At 40.3% G+C, this 21,554-nt stretch overlaps 1 protein-coding gene and 1 long non-coding RNA gene across 3 annotated transcripts in view; both read right to left on the bottom strand.

Moving 5' to 3' along the window:
- Positions 1 to 900: 900 nt before the first annotated feature.
- LOC121109654 lies at positions 901 to 9,715 on the bottom strand. The gene is made up of 3 exons (XR_005857583.1): positions 8,845 to 9,715; positions 8,425 to 8,612; positions 901 to 7,796 (listed from the first exon to the last, which is right to left on the bottom strand). It is a non-coding gene; the product is annotated as an uncharacterized LOC121109654 (long non-coding RNA).
- A 6,160-nt stretch (positions 9,716 to 15,875) lies between these two features.
- CPQ (carboxypeptidase Q) overlaps positions 15,876 to 21,554 on the bottom strand; it is a 163,765-nt gene continuing 158,086 nt past the window's right edge. For both annotated transcript variants that reach the window (XM_025147113.3, NM_001277421.2), the window contains one exon: positions 15,876 to 16,372. In XM_025147113.3, coding sequence (XP_025002881.2) covers positions 16,212 to 16,372 — 161 coding nt within the window. In that variant the 3' untranslated portion in view covers positions 15,876 to 16,211. The remainder of the gene's footprint in view (positions 16,373 to 21,554) is intronic.

Raw genomic sequence — 21,554 nt, 5'->3', positions numbered from 1 at the left:
GATAGATGCCAATTACAATCATAGAATCACAGAATCCTTAGAGTTGGAAGGGACCTTTAAAAGTCATCTGTTCCAATGCCCCTGCAATGAACAGGGGCATGCACAGCGAGATTGGGTTGCCCAGGGCCTGATCCAGCCTTGCCTTGAAAGTCTCTAGGGACAGGGCAGGGACAGGGGCAGGACATTGCCACTACATTTCTGGGCAACCTGTTCCAGTGCCTCACCACCCTCTCTATAAAAGACATTTTCCTTACATCCAACCTAAATCTCCGCTCTTTAAGCTTGAAGCCATTTCCCCTTGTTCTATCACCACAGACTCTGCTAACAAGTCTGTCCCCTTCTTTCTTACAGCCCCTCTTCAAATACTGAAAGGCCACTATTAGGTCTCCCCAGAGCCCTCTCTTCCCAGGCTGAACAGCCCCAGCTCTCTGTCTGTTCTCACAGGAGAGGTGTTCCATCATTTGGATCATTTTTGTGGCCGTCCTCCGGACACACTCCACCAGTCCCTCCTGTACTGAGGACTCCACATCTGGATGCAGTACTCCAGGTGAGGCCTCACCAGCACAGAGTAGAGAGGCAGGATCACCTCTCTCACCCTGCTGGCCACAATTCTCTTGATACAGCCCAGGATACGGTTGGCTTTCTGGGCTGTGAGGGCACACTGCTGGCTCATGTCCAGCTTCCCATCCACCAGTACCCCCATGTCTTTTACAGCAGGGTTGCACTCAATCCTTTCATCCCCCAGCTTGTATTGATAGTGGATGTTGCCTTGACCCAGGTAAAATATCTTGCATTTGGATTTGTTAAACCTCATAAGATTCACCTGGGCCCACTGCTCAAGCCTGTCTAGGTCCCTCTGGATGGCATCTCATCCTTCTGGTGTGTCAACTGAACTTCAGAACTTAGTGTCATCAGCAAACTTGCTGAGGGTGCACTTGGCCTCACTGTCAATGTCATTGATGAAGATATTAAAGAGTATCGGCCCCAGCACCAACCCCTGGGGGATACCACTCGTCACTGGTTTCCACTGAGACACTGAGCTGTCGACCGCCACTCTCTGGACACAATCCTGTGGCCATTTTTTCATTCATCAAACGGTCCACCAATCAAATCCATATCTTTCCCATTTGGAGAAAAGGATGTTGTGGGGGACCATGTCAGTGTCCACATGGACGACATTAGTGGCTCTTCCCTTGTCCATTAATGCAGTGACACCATCATAAAAGGCCACAATGTTGGTCAAGCAGGTTATGCCCTTGGCGAAGCCATGCTGTTTCTTCCGTATCACCTCCCTGTCTTCCATATATCTCAGCATTACTTCCTGGAGGATCTGTTCTATGACCTTTCCCAGCACAGAGATGAGACTGAGAGATTGGTAGTTCCTGGGATCATCCTTTTTACCCTTCTTAGAAATAGGTGTGACATTGCCTTTTTTCCAGTCACCAAAGACTTCACCTGATTGCCATGACTTTTCAAACGTCATGGAGAGTGGCTTGGTGACTACATTGGCGAATTCCCTCAGGGCTCTGGGACGCATCTCATTGGGACCCATAGACTTGTGCATGTTCAGATTCTGCAGGTGGTCACCTGATCTTTGCTTGCAGTGGGAGGGACACTGCTTCCCCTATCCCCTCCTACAAAACCAAACATTTGAGGGCTGTGTGACAAGAAGTTGTCAGAGAATGCGGAGGCAAAAAAGCTGTTAAGTACCTCAGCCTTCTCATCTGTTTTTACCAGCTTGTCTTTTTCACTCATTAGGGAGGTTATGTTCTCCTGGACTTTTGTATTCTGGTTGTGATATCTGTAGAAGCCTTTCTTGTTAGGAGAGATGCGCCAACCCTCTGAGCATGCTTGTGGCCTCCTCTGGACACCAACATCACGTCTTTCTTGTGCTGGGGGCCCCAGGCCTGGATACAAAACTGGACTGCTCTGTTCTTTCTCCAAAGGACTGCAAAAGAAACTGGAAGAAGTAAAAATCCTGCAATTTCCATGGCATTTGTAAGGAGCAAGTACAATAAGAATGAAAAATTGAAGACTTGTTTTTATTAAACACAGTGATCCGAGCGTAGTTTTCACTTAGATGTCCATAATACCTCTGATATGAGAAAAAGTAAAGTGCAGAAAGCAGGAGAGAATTTCTCTGCCTCTCATTTATATAAGAAAAACCACCCAGATGTGGCCCAGGTCCAGTGGAGCACAGGGTTGCTGCTGAAGGCTCCACATGGTGCATGGCTCCTTCCTGCCCACACAGGAGGGAATGAAGACCCTAACTCTATTTACCCACAAAGCAAGAGTCTGTAGTTTGGGGAACTAAATGAATGAGAAGACTAAAGTCTGTTCTAGCTCCCCTTATACTTCTTTCCTTCCACAATGCCTGGCCCTGCTAGTTTTCCTCTTCCAAGAACTTCTCAGTGTATTTTCTACGCTGCCTTTTATACATGGAAAAATGTTTACGAGCTCAATCAAAGCAGCTGCTGCCTACCTTCAACTAAATCCTTCCTATACATAAATAAAAGGGTAGACCTACATTGATGTGCTTACAGAAAGCTGTGTGTGTTTTTTTTTTTTTAATAAAAAATGCATTTAAATTAAATCTATCTATGCGATTAATAACTTCTAGAATTGAATGTTCTGATTTGTGTCAGGCTTTACATACCCCCTCCACCCTCCCCCCCCCATGTACATACCCATGACTTAAAGTAAGGAATTTATCTCCAAATATCACAGGATCAAAAGCACAATCATCTTTGTAATATACACCTGCAAGCAAAATCTGTAGTTTGCATTTAAACACATCTGATATAAGGGCACCTCACACCTTACAACATCACCTTAAAAATACAGGGTATCTGTTGAATTCTTCCTTAACACTGAAACTACTGATGTTCCCTTTTCCAGTGCTGGAAAATAAGTGATACCAAGGAACACATTTGAGATTGCCAGTGGACAGACTGGGATGGTGTCTCACATGACTGTGCTTCACACTAAGGCTTTACCCACTGCTCTGTCACAGAGCTCACACAGGTCATCTTAGGACTAATGGAAGGACCCATTCCTGCCACCATACCTCCATGCAGAAGTACCATCAACCTATAGTTTGCTTTTCAAGCAAGTGCAATATCTTAGGCAAACATAGATTTCAGTTAGAAATAGCTACTTCCAGTGGGGTCAGATGATACCACTAAATGGATACGACTCACTCAAATTTCAGTTCCGGAGATTTTAGTATGAGTGTTACACTGCATTGGTGCAAGAACTTGTGGTGAGAAGGCCCCAACAGCCCAGGCATTTGAATTGGCCACGAGCAGAGCTAGCCTGGCTGTGTACATTCAAGTTCTATGCCTGGCTTTATTACACTGTCAGCTTTAAGTACTCCATAAAATACATTATAGGGTCTTCTCAATAAAACCTGAAATCATATTGAATGTAACTGGCTTTGTGCTTTCACATATATTTCATTATCAGGTTTCCTAAGTCTCCTATGCCTTTACACAAAACTAGGTCTATATATAGCAACAACCTAAATTTGCTGAGGAACTTACTTTTTCCACCTCATCTTCACCAGGAAGCCAAGAAAAACAGCTCTCTCTTCTGAGTTATAAAACTCAATTTTATAACTGAGTTTTCTTTGCGGGGTATGGTGTTTCTTCAAACTTGAAGCTCAAAAGGAAAATACAGCACAGAAAGTTGTGCCCAACTTAGTGGAAGCTCCCTCAGTCTGAGGAGCAAGGCATGCCAGTAATGTCAATCCTTTCTGAGCCCTAGTTCTGTGACAAAATGTAAGACCCAGCAAGTAGCACTTATCTATAGGGAAATTCAAAGGGTCTGTCTCTCTCCCCCCTCTGTTGTTTTTATTGATGCTATTTTTTTTCCAAAGACAGTCAGGATTAAAGTGGTGTTTGCTGTCTGTCACCATTCAAATTCAAACAAAGTAACACAGGAAATAAAAACATGCAAAAAACTCTGAAAATGAAATTTCAAGAGCTTGGCTAATTGCTGGTGAAACCATGATACACTGTACCAGAGCAGCACAAAGCTGCACCAATACATTATCATTAGTATCAAGTGCTCAGAAAGCATCACTGGAAGATGGAGAGGAGAGCTTTTCCATAAACAGCTTCAAACACGGAGACTGCCTGGTGTTGAGGTAGCTGTTTGAACATAGAAAGAAAAATATTTTCAAACCTTGAAATACAGCTGGGGTTTGTTCTTGTTGCATTACAATCATGTTTGGTTTGAGGTCTCGTTGGGCTTTGGTAGCCAGGTCTAGGAGATGGGGAGAGGTGGGAAATAAAAGGCTTTTAGAAATACAATGAAAACCAATATGCAGCACTCATGGGAGGGCTGGCCTCTGTGCCACGGACAGTCATTTCTCATTTCATGTGTTACAAAGGGAGACAGCAGTGAGTTTTCTCAAGACAAAACAAAACTCCATCCATCCCTTTATAGCCAGTCAGGAAGGGAATGCAACCTTTTTTGACATGTTGCCAAGGTGATACATTGAGGGAATGATCTTCACGTTCTTGTGAAAACCTTTGATTTGCAAAAATTAATGTAACACTCTTTCACAGAAGTTTTGATCATCTTCTTCCCCAGACACAAAGTGTCCAGGATGCAAATGCTTGAATTCTTGCAAGCACACCGGTTTGCATCTTATTTCTTCCATTTTAATGGCTTCACATCAGATTCCAGGAAAGTCATATACTGATTTTGAAGTTTTCTATATTAACCATTCTCTACATCAGCATTAAGAAACTTTCAGAGGACTTGCTACATCATAGCTCTCTGATCTTTTCTCTATCTATTAACCACATTATTCTTTAAAATTTAAAATTGGCTGGTTATTTAATTTGTTCTGAATTTATGAATCCATATGGTACGGAGGGCAGATTTATTATAAGATACATCCTCAGAGAATTTCAGTAGTGAGAAAATGTGCACCTTCCTTTTATCTCAGAGAACCACACCTTTCTCCTGCCAGGAAGCATTTCATTTCATCTGTGCCATGTCTTTCGTTTCAGTCATGGTCAAAAAAGTTTTTTTTTTTTTTGTTTTTGTTTTTGTTTTTTAAGATTAAAGTGTAAAAACAATCTTTGGTGCACTCTTATTCCTGTTGTTTACATTGAAGTATTAGATAGCAACCACAGTCCGACAAGAAACCCTCTGGAGGATGGGGAGGCAAGCCTGAACATCTCAGAATCTCCTCTATTAAGACAGGTGAGGCAGAAATGCCCATTTGGATTTCACGAGCCTTCTCCAGATGTGTTATTGAGATACTGAATTTTTAGTGACATACTGAAGGCAAATAGCACAGCAATATGATGAGCGAAGAGCACTGCGCCTGTGTCCCATACAGCAGTTCTTCCATCTGTCATTTCCCCACTGCTGCTGAGGTTGCACGAAAGCAGTCGGGACTTTCTTCCTTTCTTTCTTCAATTAGGAATCAATGCATGCAGTATAAATAAATCATCAACATCTGTAGTCACACAAACTCCATTTTCTTCTAGAAGACAAATTAAAGGGCAGATCTCTCATGCCTGAAGATTATGCAAGCACACTGACCGCCAGCGTTATCCCACTGGTAAGGTACAAGCTCCAAAGAAGTTTGTTGAGAAGATTCATTGCAAAGAAAACTTGCTTCGGGGAAATAGTGGGAAGCCCATCAATTTCAAACTTTAAAGTAAACCTTGACAAAAAAGCTCAGAACTCACTGCATGAAACAATCCTCTGCAAAAGCAAAAAGGGAGATGAAAAGCCCTGCTACAGCAGTATTACACACTGCAGTTTCCAACCACAACTTCATATAACAGTTCTTCTGGCAACAGGGATTGTTGTTCCCAATTTTCCTTGAATCAAAATTCTAATAAAAGTGCACCGAAATCAGCTCATTTTCACCTACTTGGGTGATGAACGATAATGAACCCATCAGTTATGCACTTCTTCCATCCACAGATCTGCTTAAAGCTGCTTTAAACTTCCAAGCCTGACATCAGCCAACTCAGGTCTTGGTCCTGTAACAACATCTGAGGCAACCGGAGTATTTCCTGGATTCAAATGTCTTACTTTTTCATACATTTGTACTGAATGTAGGCATTCTGGTCTACAGTTGCTTTATTCTTTCCATCCGTGAGAATAGGGGAGTGCTTCAGGTATCCTGGTGCTGTGTACATGGGCACACTAAGAATTTCTTGTCTTCCCACTTGCACTTCTTGTTATTTTACCTTATACATCCCCTTTCTCTAAGGATATTTAGTTTTTTTCCACATTAAATACAAGGCACGAATGTGGTTTTCATTTCTTGAATATATGACACTAACTTGTTTTTGGTGGTCACTGCTGGCAAACTGAGGTGGTTTCTGAAATCCAGAGCCTTATTCCAGCTTAGAGCAGTATCTCAGATCCACTGCATGCAATTTATTCTCCTCGTGCTGCTCTCTTCCAGGTGAGTGAATTGTGGATATGCATATTGTCAGTGACACAAATTAAAATCAATTTTTAAAGGAAGTATTTAGAAAAAATATTTGAAGGCAATGAGTCATCTTAAAGACAGAGTTCTAGTTTCACCTTAAAGTTCAAAGAACTGTTTTATATAACTAAGCTCTGCTGCAATTTCCTTTAGCAAACTGATGCAGTTAATACCATGTATCAAATCTGGAGCCAGGGCTTGGTGGGTGAAAATCAAACAATTGATATATTTGGGAGCTTGAAAACAGAGTTGTCAGTAAACGCTCTTCTTAAGCCACTGGCATTTCTTCAAATTCTCAGTTTAATTTTCTACCCTGAGAAGTCTTCAGTGTCATTAATTGTATCTACTAAGAAAATAGAAAGTAGAAGACTTTGTAATGAAACCGAACACAGAGGGAAATCCTCTGACATTTCACTAACTTGTTAGTGCTTTATGAGGGATGACTCCTAATTATTGGTACTAAAGGCTCTGTAACCACCATGAACAGAAGCAGAATATGTGTGTGAGCTTCGTGTGGATTTCTACTCAAGATAATGCAGAAGGGTACAACCTATTTGCATTTGCAGAGTCTTCTCTGAATTTACTCCAGTAAGGCTCATTTCATGCAGCTATAAGAAAATGTGTTAAGAACAAATAAGACATTTTATTAAAATTACTCTACAGTTTTATTGTGATAACTCTCATTCTTGGGAAAAAAAAAAGCAACACTTGAACTTTGGGATATGTTACTTCTTTGCAGTCTCATGGTATTACTGTGCATGACGGTTTTTATACTAAACATTGCTATTCTCTCCTCAAGACGTTATTTTCTAAAAGTCTCTGTGCGGAACTTTGAAGGGAAAAGTCTACAATTTCACATGCAAAGAATCCAGTTTTATTAACCAACAGAAAACACTCCACAGCTCCAAGGTTTCATTTGTTTGAAGGTCAAAAAACCACCAAATTCTGATGTGTTTTCCATCCTAGACCATGAATCAGTCACAATGAAGTAGGGCCACGATGGTATTCAGATTCCAGCCAAGCTGAAGTATTATTTAGTTGCAAGGTTAACTCACCTACGGAGCGTAATTCCATGATGCCAAAACCTCAACTGCTTTCAAGTTATGACCAAGAATAAAAGATGCCTCATTAGAACAAACAGCGTCCCATGCTTTTGACAGCACCCAGTCTAGGAAATAGATCTTTTTAAGCTTTTCACAAAACACATCTGCACAGGAGACATACCTGTAAGGTGTGCCAAGACCACCCAGTATGATGGCCACAGAGTCAGGATAGGGCTTGGGAGTTCTGGTTTATTGTTCTAAGTGAAAACCACCAGACGGAGCTGATCCTAAAGGAAAAAAGTGGTCAGAAAGCAAACTTTTACAGCATGGCAGTAAATTTGGAGCTTGTTAGAATGTTGGGGATTAATGGCAATGGGGGGATATTGAAGAAATCACAATAACTTCAGGAAAAAGAACAAATCCAATGTAACTGCTTTCCCTGCTAGAGCACTGAACACCCAATGCCATCTGTGCACATTTACAACTGTTTTTAGAGTAATTCCTACTGATGTGACCGATGTCTATCTGAAGCTGCAAACTTCATTTCATTGTATTTTAAGCCAGTGTAAATCAATGGAACACTGGGAACTCTTCCTACAATTATTTTAAACTGTGCTGATGATCTTTTTCCATGGAAGGGCCGTGATATGTTCAAAACATAGGTATTCATTCCATTTTGTTCTTTTACAACACTGAGCTTACAGAGATCTTTCAAAACTTCAGCTGGTCAGTAAAAATGTTTCTGCAGACAGTGCAAAACTCAGACACTTCTGTTTTAAAGGATCGTAAACACTGCGCAATAAACAACATTGGTATGTTTGCAGCTTCTCTGAAGTTTGTCAAATCCTGATGTCTTGTATAATCTTACACCTCAAACAGATTTAGAAGTACTGTAGCAGCAACTCTTAGACTAACCACGTCAGAAACAAAGAAGTCAGGTTTTCCCCATCCATCACTTCACAGATGAGGATGGGAGGGATAAAATTTTCATTGACACCTCATAGAGCACACACAGCAAATGTTTACTCTGTTCTTCTGCTTTGAAGATACCGTCAAGCACTCCACTGACAGCCATTCCTGTTCCTGCTTGTTTAGACACAGTTCTGAAACGCAAAGATACGGAACATGAAAAGTATTCAACTGCAGTGATTTCACAGTGTGATGACAATGTTATATATTACAAATCCATTGCACATCCAAGTTTAAAACACACACAAGTACTGCAGTTTGAACTATAATTCAAGCTATCTGGGAGAAAAAAAAAAAGAGCCCGTGACCCTGAGCTCTTCCTGAACTTCAGCCATTTGGAGTGGGAAAAACAAAAGTCATATTTACCTCCCCATGGCTGCCAGGCAAGAAAAGTCTCATTTCAGCACCGTGGATGCAAAGGGACTCTTTGCAGAACTAAGCAGAAAGAGCTCCAGGGTGATCCTGCATTAGCTGCATGGAAGGATTTTCAGTTCTCTTTTCTCCAGCTGAGGAGTGAGCATCCATTGGACCAGGGGGCAGTGACTCAGGCTGGCATGTGAGGCCAACAGCTTGTTTATTGTTTGTTTCCAATGCAAAGATGTGGGGTCAGGCCCAGCATTTCTCCTCAACAAATACTTCTAGCTCTCACTCCACAAAGTCAAGCTTACATAGTACTTGCAGCTGGAAACACAGCACACCCAGTGTGCCCATGGCAGGAGGCTGGAACTAGATGATCTATAAAGTCTCTTCCAGCCCAAGCCATTCTTTGATTCTGTGATTCTGTGTAGGGGATGGAGAAACACACAACCCTACAGCCTCCTACAGAGCAGTCCCTGATGTTACCAACAGGCACTGTTGGGAGTGTGATCACCAGAGGAGTACATGCATATTTGCTCTAATTTGGACTTTCAGTTCATGTGAATGCCCAGTGTGGCAAATCTGAAGGGGGATTTTAATTAAAATTCTAGACTTCCTTCTACCAAGTCTGCTTCCTTCTATCAACTGAAATTAATCAAAAGAATCCTCCTTACTATTAGAAATTTATTCTGGATGATAAACAGACTCATTTTTAAAACATTGATAGATTGTTGTTTAATGCATATGGTACTGAAAGAGTTTACTGAAAAATTTTATCTTACACATCCGGAAACACTACTGTTTATGAGATGAACAAAAGTAGGTTTCAACAACTACACATGCCAAAAACAAACTTTGGCTATTTAATAGGCTAAAGGCATTTATATGCATAAAAATAAAAAAAACTTTTATATGCATAAAAAAACTTAAATGCCATAAAAATGCACTTTCCTTGTTTTATGAAGATCTAACAAGTCTAAAATTTTAAGTAATTACTTGTACTGCTCACACTTATCCTGATAAGCTCCCCATACAGTCAAAAGGACTCCTGCTTAGAGGGAGAGCAATATTAAACGCAAGCTCACTTCCCAGTAAAGCAATATCCAGTTAACCATTCCAAAAATGCATATAGGAATTCACAACTACTGCGCATTTCCTTCTCAACATTTCATGTTAAAGGTTCAGGCTACATTGTACAGGCTTAAAATAAATGCTATGCAGAACTCAGCATTGAGAATTGCTGCTGAAGAGAAGCATGCACTTTCCTGCAGATATTTATAGCCTTCTCTGCTCCTTTGATGAACAATTTGGAGTGGTAAAGCACAGTCAACATTTTACTTCCATTCAGAAACTACACAGTGATTTTATGCCTTTTAAACTCCACATGCCTAAATATCCCATGACTCACTTTCTAGTAAATCTTTTCATTAAATTCAATTTACTGATGAGCTAAAACTGGATAATAGGTACAGAAAAAACCAGCATGGAATTTGTATTAAAAATATAGATGTTTTGTTATCTATTTTTGAGCAATCACTAGTTTCTCTATACTGTGTCTTATACTATGAGCTGTGATAATTTTCTGTCCTCGTAATAGAAATTTAAAGCAAAAAACCAAACATGATGACTTGTAAAAGAACTGGGAAAGTTGCTTTTAAACACAGGCAATAAGGTATGAATTCTCTGCAGCTGTACCACTGATGTAATATCCCCAAAAAAGGCAGGGGTATAGATGATTTAGGGTTAGTAACAGATTGAACACAGAAAAGTAAAGTCAAAATATTCCAAAAATTATAATGAAAGCCACAGAGAACCTCGGAGAAATCACAGTTTCCAACACTCCCAGATATTCAGTGCATGCACAGGATTTGATCAAGATGCACGCAAGCACTTTTATCTCAGTTCTTGCTAAGACTAAAGAATAAAGTTGTCACTCCATAAATCCAGATATTTTTTGGCAAATTCTGCAGGTGAAGTACGTACTTTGAAAAAAAAAGTAGAAATGAAGATGTAATCTTCAGGCTAAGAAAGCTCTTCTGTCTTATGCATAAAGAGCGAAACGGGTGTGGGTATTTTTGAATATGTTTTAAGATTCGTGTAAAGGGTTTAGATCTCCATGCCTTCCTTCCAGAAGTCAGTAACTTTGTTAGCTGATGGAAAAAATAAAGTGATTTTCTCATTTCTCTCTTGAATTTGCAGTCCAGACTCAAAAATGTCACTCTTGTGCAAAATATTACACTTTAGCTTCAAAATGATAATAGGATAATAAGAAAGTCACATTTCATTAATAGGCTACACAGCCTGGCACAGACCAGAACTTCTGTGACCCAAACTTAGATTTAGGACTGTCTGGCTGTGTGGCTTTTGAAAAACCATTTGATTTCCCTTCTTTGCCCATTAGAAAAGACTTCCCACAATAATACTGAAAAATCACCTGTAGGCTGTGGTGACTTTGTGAAAGAGAATCTTCAGTTTCACAATGCAGAGCTGGGAAATTAAATACATAAGTAGCACCGTGTGCAACTGCCCCACAGCCCTCCTGGCTGCAAAACAGCATTACTTTAAAACAGATAGGCCTAATGACCAATTTCTATTTCAAAGTAGCACTATCAGGAGGAGAAATGTTTCTTATTATTTGTCATGATAAATAGCAAACGCAGATAGTAATGCAAATGCAAATAATGCAAGTAATGTAAATGCAAATAGCAACTACTGAACTGCACACATTTTGCAGATGAATTCTCAAGTGGCTAATCATCCTTAATGTCTTATTCTTGTCCTCCAGTGGGACCTCAACTCTGATATTAACTTACATCTTACATGCAGTATGAATTTTAATGCTCTGTTGTTAAATCATGCTACACCAAGCATGAGAGAGTAGGACAAGCATCACTGCCACTATTTGATAGTGAATCTGAGGTTGATTCCAGTAATGCTCCTCAACTCACCCTGCAAAGCAGCTGAAAAGACAGTACTTGAAGCCACCATCCTTACCTCTGCGTTCTGCTCTTTGCAGTCCCTCCTCTGGAGTTGCCATAAAACTGTCTTTCACCTGTTGAAAATGTTCCCTGGTGATGAAAATTCACTGCACTTACCACAAAGCTCTGCCTGCCAGTAACATAGGCCAAGGACAGCAGCAAGTGGAAGCCCTCATGGGGGTCTTACCCTTGTGCTCTTCAGAGTCATCTCAATTGCATCTTGCAGTTCCTGAGCCCAAAGGCACAAAACATGCAAACTTTGCAAATCAGGCAATCTTTTCTAATACCCATAACACTCTACAGACACTGAGAAAGACAGAATGAAACACCAAAAAGACTTGGAAAATTAAAATACAACATAAACTAAAGGAGGCTGGCCTGTTCTGAAGAGAAACCAAACTACAAAGCCAAAGACAGTGCAGGATATGAAGTTGTCACAGGGGTTCCTCTTCCACGTGCCAAGAGAATTAATAAGAAGGGAGATACCTGAAGTATCTCCATCTCCACCAGGTGCTTGCACAACATATTTATGAAACAACTGTAGCTACAAGTCACTGCTCCATAGCAGGTCAAATCTTCATGCAAACAGTTTAGAGCTTCTAGAAATAACTATGGACAAAATATTACTTCTATCCATTACACACCCACGTGTAATGAACACATGTGGTGGATGCCCCATCTTTGGAGACATTCACGGTCAGGCTGGACGGGGCTCTGAGCACCTGATCTAGCTGTAGACATCCCTGTTCGTTGCAGGGGAGTTGGACCAGATGACCTTTAAAGGTCCCTTCCAGCTCAAACAATTCTATGTTTCTATGATACACGACCAAGCTCCTGTATCATTTAGCAGAAAAGAGAACAAAAAAATCAAGAAGTTTTTCTTCCAGGAAGTCTTGAATTTTCCCATTCAAGAGTGAGCTGCGATGCACGCATCATTAATTTCTATGCAGAAAACATTGTTCACTTCAACCAGCAATTAGTGGTAACATTTCTATCCTGTGCAATGATGAGATTTTTATGCTAATCATTACGCAGCAGTAAATTAATCATTTGGGCACATTTAGATGATATGTATATTTCATGAGACAGATATAGATATCAAGATCGGTTTGATATTTACTCATGGCAAATGGAAGAGTCTCAAATTGTGATGGGGGGAGCATACTAACTAAATACACAGCGAGAAATGTTTGCAGTGTAACAGCAGAAGAAGCCATTTCCTTGTTCCAAGAAATTGCTCTCTTTCTTTGCTTTTAGTTATCTTAAGGGAGGTAAAAATCTTGTGAGATTGCATAAAATCAAATCATTCAAAGAGTGGCATTGAAATTCCAATAATGTTTTGACGTATGAAGAACAAAAGCAGCAACTTGCTTTCTGATCCCGTATATTTTCTTTTATTATTGGCAAAATTACCTACGTTACATTATGTAGAATTGAAAAGAGATTTTTCATCAGCACTTGTGCTATCGTCTGGTCGGGTAAATGAATTATGTATCTGACTCGTCCCTCTGTAACTATGTCTGAAAGCTTTGCGTTGTAGCAAACAGGAAGCCTACCCAGGGGCCTCCCTTCTTCTCACTGGATGCAAGAGATTTGTAATACCTTCAGGGAAATGTTTATTTGAAACTGAAATTTTTTGACACGTATTTAAAAACTACTGCTCTTTTTTTTCAGCTCTAAGCTCACAGACCTTTGCAGGCAAAAAACAATCTAGTCCAAAGCTGACAGTATTTTATTTTATCAGAGGGAAACATATACGTGGTCTCCCTATCTCAGAATGTCATCAAAATACTTATGGAAAGCACGTATTTATGACAGCTGATGCTGACAATAATAGTAATAGAAATAATGTCCTCAGCTTCTACTTTCTCAGCTAAGGTAAGACAACAGTGTTGCAGTGGTATACAAGTGGAAAGTAGAGTTATGTTGCTATACCTGGATCACTTAAGCAGTGTTCATGAACTGAAAATTACCTAACCTATATGTGTTTAATTGCCAGAAATTTGAACAGCATAATTGCTACACTGAGCGGGGATAAAGATGAGCTATTGCAGTGAGTAGAAAAACCCACAGGGAAAGAAATTTATTAACATCTCTCCGTTATGGAGGTACATCTCAAGGAGCAACGGTATCAGGAGAATAATGCGAGCATCTGAAACTTAAGATCTGAGAACTATTACAAGTCAGACAAAATAGAACAGGTGAATCAAAAAGATCACATTTTAATAAGACCGTGCTTTTTTGAGGGGAAGAAAAAGATTGGTTTTCAATTCAAGAAATATAAGTTTTAATTTTACTGTTAACATAACAATAAGATTGCAATTTTGATTCTTGAATTTTTGGGTTTTTTTTACATCTGCTCTCCAGATCTTCTATGCATCCAAAGAAGCTGTGAAGGTTCAATTTTCATCAGGAGCATGATGACCTTAGTTTTTAAGGCTTATCTTATTTAACTGATGAGGCAACAAGCTCATCTTGGGATTTATTGTGGAGTCAATGCACATACAGCAGCATTGTTCTCCTCTCCAGAGGGCATTCTGGAGTATAAAGACATCAAAGATCTGACTTGAGGCATTTAAGGATTTTATTCACCTATAGCGGAAAAAAACCCACAAATAAAGCCTGTTTTGAGGTGAGCACAGGTGAAGACTTGTAACAACAACTATAATTTCACTGGAAACTCTCCTGAACCTCTGATGTGCAGAGCACCATACCTCAAGTAAAAAGGATTTAGAACAAAAATGAAGAAGCATCCAGTAACACCTGTGAAGGTCAAAAGGTTGCATTCAGAGGCAGCTGAGGGTCCATCAGTGATACGCACCACTAGTTACACTGTCGTCATATGAGTAAGAAAAAACAAATATGCGTCACGCCTTGAAAGCAAAGGAAATGTTTGCTATCTTTCTTTAAATAGTATTTCTTCAAAAAAGAAATAGCAGGATATCTTTAGGCACCCCTTATGTTCCTGAAACATTCTGGAAGCAAAATTGAACTATTTAATACAGTTGATGTAAAGCCACTACTAGGGGGTTTATCGTGGTAAACAGGTATCACAGTTATTAATTCCATAAAAATGAGTGGCTCATCACTAAGCTATTGCTCAACTACTGAATTCATAAACAGCACCAGAGATGGGCTGCCATTCAGTTTAACACTCTGTTACACCAGTTGTTCTGTGTTAATTAGACTGCAATAGTTGGTCACACCAGTAAGGTTGCCTGTTGCAAAGCTTACAAGCAGAAGAAATCACAATGTCACAAAGAAATGAGAAGAAATAAATGCCCCATGTTTCCCAACAGCAGTTATACCTTATCTCTTGACACCTCTGAAAGTTTGAATATACATAATCTTTCAGCGGGAAAACAAAACAACAACAAACAAACAAAAGCAAGAATCAAATTCCCACATTATTTCTTCTTTGATAGTGCCCAGGTGCCAGCATTCTCTTGCCTCTGCTCCAGCAAAAGAGGGCACCCCAGCAAAGAGGGCTGCTCTGTGAATGGCTCTAGCAGCAGGAACAGGAATCAAAATCTGCTTTTACTGTTCATTTGGACATCAGCTGGCAGGTAGTGAAGGTCACAGATCACAACTGTGATGGCTGTTTCTGGAACACCATGGAGTTTCAGAGAAAAACTGCGACATGCAATTCTCTGAATGTCACCGTGGGGAGTCTTCCATCAGAAGGAAGAGGACAAGGCACAGATTTCTATGGGGAGGTGACCAAGGACACATGGGCACTGCTGCTGTCTAGTGGTCTGGACATCCTCTTATTGACTTCCTTTCTTCTATCCTGGTTTATCTGAGTCTTGCATGACGTAACTTTTATTAAGATTTAACAGCAGAAACTGAGTGAACTATTAAAAGCCGTACTATTTTACCACTTTGACCATTTTACCATACATTACCATTAAAACAGCTGAGATGAATTGGTTCCACAACTGAAAAGCACATTACTACCTTAAAAGTGTAAGAAGAAAAGATTGTTTTGTTAATTGCACATCATTTGAATACACAGATTGAAAGACAGAAAATAAACCCATAAATATGTACTCAACACAATCGTTATTCTGATGCAACAGATTTATTTTGTTGTATTTTTCCTGCTGCAAAGGATAAGTTTGCATACAAATGATTACTTCACCGTACCAAAGAGATACCATAGTTTCATCAGAAATTTTTAAAGTACTCAGGAAACTTGAAGTGAAAATCACAAGTGGAAAACGTTATAACAGCAAAAAGAACCAGGAATGTGTAAGACAGTATATGCTTTGAGGAAAACAGACAAAATAACGTGCAAAATCAGGGTGAAAAAAGGAATTTCCCACAGCTGTAGACCACATGTATTAGGGGACTCACAGTCTTTACTGATGAACAGAAATCTTCTCTCTTAATGCTTTATTACCTTGGCAGCATCTCCTCCATGTCAGCAATTATATAGGAGACCACAGTCCAAACAGCAGCACAGAGATTCATCTGGTTTGGATCCTGAACTGTCATCGTGTCCCCTTGAGAATGATGAAACCAGAAGTATTTACTGAGGTCATCACGCAAGCTGGCACCTACCGAGAAAAATGGGCAATATTCCATTATAGGAATAAAAATATTTAAAGCGGACAATAAAACTTGAATCCATTCCTGCACTGCTTATTATTAAATCCACATACTACTGTATAAAGTTCCATATAATAACTGCACAGAGCCATGGCATGTGTCGTTTGTAGGTTTATGTTAACTGACCTGAGTCTACATGTGGAGGCAAAACTTCACACCAGGAGAAAGCTGCACTTCCCTGGAGAGATTCATTTCCCCTGTAATGGTGTGCATCCATTTCCATCTGAGACTACCAGAGTCCAATCAGGAAAATCCATACAATAACCCAAACACAGCAGCACTTCCTTCAGATCTTAATTCCACAGAATTCCTTAGTCATGAGACCTCGTATTAATATTTATGCCTACTCTGTTGATTAGTAATTGTTTAGTTATGAGTCCTTTTCTTGCTGTTACCTGTGTGCAGAAATACTTTTTGCTTCTGATTACGAGTCTCAGTTCACCACAATGATGTGCTGTTTCAGAGCAGTTTTCCAGATCACCTGAGATAACCCAGCACGCTACATCACAGTGCCTGTCAAGAGTCCCTGTCACCCAGGGGCAGACACAAGTTGGGTGATGAAAGCTACGGCTCTCCCTAGTCAGGAACAAATGGTTCCCTCTGGGACACATAAAGGTCTGAGCTTCCTCAAGCAGTGTGGGTTCAGGGAGTACAAATATTGCTGGTGAAGAGTCACTCAAGGCCTCAAAGAAGAATGAAATCAAGAGAAGCGGAAGAAGCTGCTGTCCAACAGACATTGCAGCAAAGACATTGCTGTGGTGTTTCTGACTTCTCTTTCTGGCCCTCCTCCACGCAGTCCAGCATCCACTGACTCACTCTGACAACCTTTCTCCTTGCTATTAATTCACTTTGAGTTCACTATCTCTGCCTCTTCTTTCTGGTTTTATCCCAGAACCCCAGGATGGCTGAGGCTGGCAGGACCCTCTGAGCCATCTGACCCACCCCTGCTCCAGCAGGAACACCCAGAGCACAGCCCAAGCCCCAAGGAGGAGACCTCAGGGCCTCTGGGCAACCTGTGCCAGTGCTGCCTGGTGCTCAGAAGGACCTCCTGTGCTCCAGTTTGTGTCCACGGCCTCTTGTCCTGGCACTGGGCACCACTGAATAGAGCCTGGCTCTGTCTTCTTAACATTTCCCATCTGAGGTCCCTCAGGGCCCCCTCTTCTCCATGCTGAACAGGCCCAGCTCTCAATTCCTCTTCTCACAGGAGAGGAGCTCCAGGCCCTGCAGCATCTTCAAGGCCCTGTTGGACTCTGTCCAGTATGTCCATATCTCACATATTGAGGAGTCCAAAATCAGACACAGCTTCCATCTTCTTTCAATTTTATCTGCTTCCATTTGCTTTATATTACTGTAAACAACTCTCCCATCATAAGAAAACTTTACCCAAAATTTAGAAAATAAGTACATGTGGTATTTGCCAACACCACATTGATTCCCTGCTTGTAATTTCTTGGTGTCAATTCATTTACCCTGCAAAATGCTGAGGTATAGAAGGCCTGCAGCTCTCTGTGTAGGAAGTTGATAGCACAAAAGCCTCTTTTCCTTGGATGGTCACAGAGCTGAGAAAACAAGTCTTGATATGAGTACAAGAGTAAGAGCTATGGTCCACAGTCAGAAACACAGACTGAAATTACTCCTACTATATCAAGTAATATACAAAAAAAAATCAGGACTGTTTGATTATAAATAATAAATAAATAAATATTTCATATCTTTACTTACAAGCAGTGGAAAATCAGCATCAGGTGATGATGATAAATTCACATGCATTCATAAGACTTGCTATAATGATTTTTTTTTTCACTGAGATGCATGAAGCCTTTGATGTGAATGAAAGAAAGATTTCTCACAACACAACTGTACATTCCTATAATACATATCTTTTGATCACTCACATAGTCATCCAGGACACAGTCCAGCTCTTGCTGTGTAATTACTGTTGTAATGGGAACTAATCTAGACTGCTTGTTTCACCAGTCTTTTAGAGAGAAGGAAAACAAGTCTTTTTTTCCATCTGATATGAAGATCCCTTCATAAGACACAATATGCAGAAAGACCAAAGGCTGCACCATCTGCTTACATGGTTTTGTGATTTCATTTAAGAGGCTCTTCTTGCCCAAGAAACTTACTTATTTACCATTGACTTGAATCAACGCAGTCCTGCCGAAGTCAGTGGGTTTGTTACAGGTTCTGAATTATGTTCCAGTAATTGCAACATCCAATTTATGTCAACTCATATTCACTTTTTAAATTTTATTCTGAATTATTTTAAATATATGCAATCATGAAGTAATTGAGCTATGATAAATTCTTTAACTGATGGAATTCTGCCCTACAGATGCATTACAAGTTAAGTCACTGAGGCAAATCCATTACAATTTTTGAACATTTTAATGAGAATCACAGAAAAAAACGTGTAGCCTGGAATTTGTAGTAGGCTAATCATAGTAATTATGAACTTAGAGATTGGTGGTTTTTTTTCTCTGTGAATGGAACAAGTATAAACATGTTTACTTTGTAATGTTTAACTCTGCAAAATGCTGAAATATCTGTTTCTCTAAATTGATATAAAAATAAGATGATGTAACTTTGACACCAAGCAATTACTGTGCAAAAACTCATGCAGAAGGATTTGTTACAAAGCGTGTGAATAGAGAAAATATTGAAGGGTTCCTGATCTGGCCATGCTGATTCTTTAAAGTCTTAGGCTATTATTGAAGTCAGTGACCTGTAAACATCTTATGAGACTAATGAAAAGACCCAAAGAAAGCAGTTTCATCCTATGTAATTAGAAACAAACGTGAAAATCTGTATTCTTGGCTTTGAGTACAAGAGAAGCGTACAGCAGAGTATCCAGCATAAGCCTCTAGGCATGGAACACCCTGGGACACAGATATGACTGTAAGCAATTTTCACATCTCCTTCTCCAAATATGAGACTCTATATTGATGTTAGTTGCCAGAAGATATTTATGGCTTTCAGAGGTCGCCAGGCTGTGGGAAGATGCTGAATATTGCCCCTTCACCAGCACATGTCCTGGACTGAGGTCAACCTGTGCAGATGACTGTGAAGAGGGAAATTCTGAGAGGCTGTTCAGACAGAAGTCATGTTGGATTACCTAAATAAAGTCAGTGGGATCCCACAGCTCTTTCTCTAATATATGAACAGAAAAAGAAACAACTTTAAATATAAACAGCTATCCCACAGAATTTAGGTGAAAGGGAGAGAATTCTGCATACTACTTTGGACAGTAAGATTTCAATGTAGATTGGCTGACCTTAGTGGGTCCAACAGAGACATTGTATGATTAACCCTTCTCAAGCAAAATCTGGCCAGTAGCCAAATTTGTCACTTCCAGAAGTCTGAAAGGTAGTGAGAATACAGAAGAATTCACTTACATACAAATTTTAAAGCACTAATTACCAACTATTTTGTGCTGGTTTTTTTTTTCTTCTTTTTTTTTCCCCCCACTGGAGAGTTTTATTGTTATTATTTAGATGGTATAATCTCCCTGAGGAACAGCAGATGCATATAGTAACAAATGAAAGTTTATTTTTGCAAGCTACGTAAGCTAGCAGTCAAGTAAAACAGGTGAGTGGCTGTCTCATAGATGTGCCAATAAATTATTTACCCATCTCCATGCCAACTACCTACAAAGTGGATAGCAACACTTCACAAGAGTGTTGAATGGTCTAATTAAGTACTTAAAAATCCTCAGATGTGAGGTGTTACACAGGTATACATTAGGTATATAACTCTGATTTCCAGGTGGAACCAATTCACAAACAGAAAAACCAGTGATGGGCTCCATGCTTCACTGTTACATTTTATGCTCTTTTCTGCTTTCCTTCTGTTCCAGATTGCAGAGCAAGAACACCCATAAAGAAAAAGGGAATGTTTGCCAAACAACCCTCTTTAATTGGCCTTTTTCAGTCTGTTCACATTTACAGTGATGCAAATCACATGAGGAACACTGCTGGCCAATAAGGAATTTAGTGAGAAACTGCTTTTAGCTGGATGTAGTAAATGTTATGGCATGAAAATAGGGAATGTTAAAAGCAGCTGCCAAATACTGTACTTATTCAAATGCAACAAAAATACTGGAAATCAAAACCTGAAAATAACTGAACGCAGTTTCAGTAAGATACTACATAGATAATTCATAACTCCATTACAGAATGGCAGGAATCCCTGTTTAGCAGAGTGGTGCATTTCAGCTGTCTAAAGGCTGCCACTTAGGGCCATTTGTGATTCCCCAAGAGCCTCAGAAGAAACATCTCATGTCTGGGTAAATGCTGAGGCCAACAGTCTGCTCTTGGGTTGGACCACGTGTTTGCTTAGGGGCCTAAGGCACACTCAGCTGGGATCTCCTTGAGGCAGCAGGGCACTGCCTCGCTCACCTGCCATTGGTGGGAAATGCTCACAAACACTCAGCTAATGCCTCTGACTTCTCAGTCTGGGCTTTTGGGCTTCTGTGTTGTGGGGGTTTTGCCTTTTTGTTCTTCTGCTCCCAACTCCTGACATCATTTCCTTATATGTGACCTATTAGTGAGCACTGAGCAAGCTGCTGGTGAAACTGATTTTCTCCTCAGGTTACAGAGCAGAGTAGCAGAGCTTTTCCAACTTACATCTTGAAGGCAGTTCTTTTAAAAACATACAACCACTTCTGTGACCAGATGCCTGGTGAAAATTCAGATTGCACTGAGGGGCTTGGGGTGATGCTGGTGTCATCTGAGCTGGCAAAATCATTAATCGCAGGGGTCCCCTTGGCACAGCAAGCAGGTGTCCTGTGATCAGACACCACTTCTAGGAAACGTATCGTTGCCAGGTGTTGCAGGCCTGCTACACGCTGCTCAGCCAGTCCCTCAAACATAAATCCAGTTTACTCCTTCTCCTTTCCCCAAGTGCTGCACTGTCCTTTGAGACTAGTCACCTTCCAAGCTTTGCCATCAAGTGCAAGTGCTTCTTCACAGCTCCATTCACCATCACAAAGCTGTGAGAAAAACAGGGCAATGGTGTAAACCTACACCAAAGCAGTCAATTTCTTTTCACTTTATTAATGTGAATTATGTCACCGTTTCCAGAAGCAATAACCAAACATAAAAACCTGCTGCTGCTACCATTGCAAAC

This window comes from Gallus gallus, chromosome 2 (genome assembly GCF_016699485.2).
Source record: "Gallus gallus isolate bGalGal1 chromosome 2, bGalGal1.mat.broiler.GRCg7b, whole genome shotgun sequence".
Classification (NCBI taxonomy): domain Eukaryota; kingdom Metazoa; phylum Chordata; class Aves; order Galliformes; family Phasianidae; genus Gallus; species Gallus gallus.
Note: the sequence above shows the minus strand (reverse complement) of the source record. Positions and strands in the feature narration are given on the sequence as shown.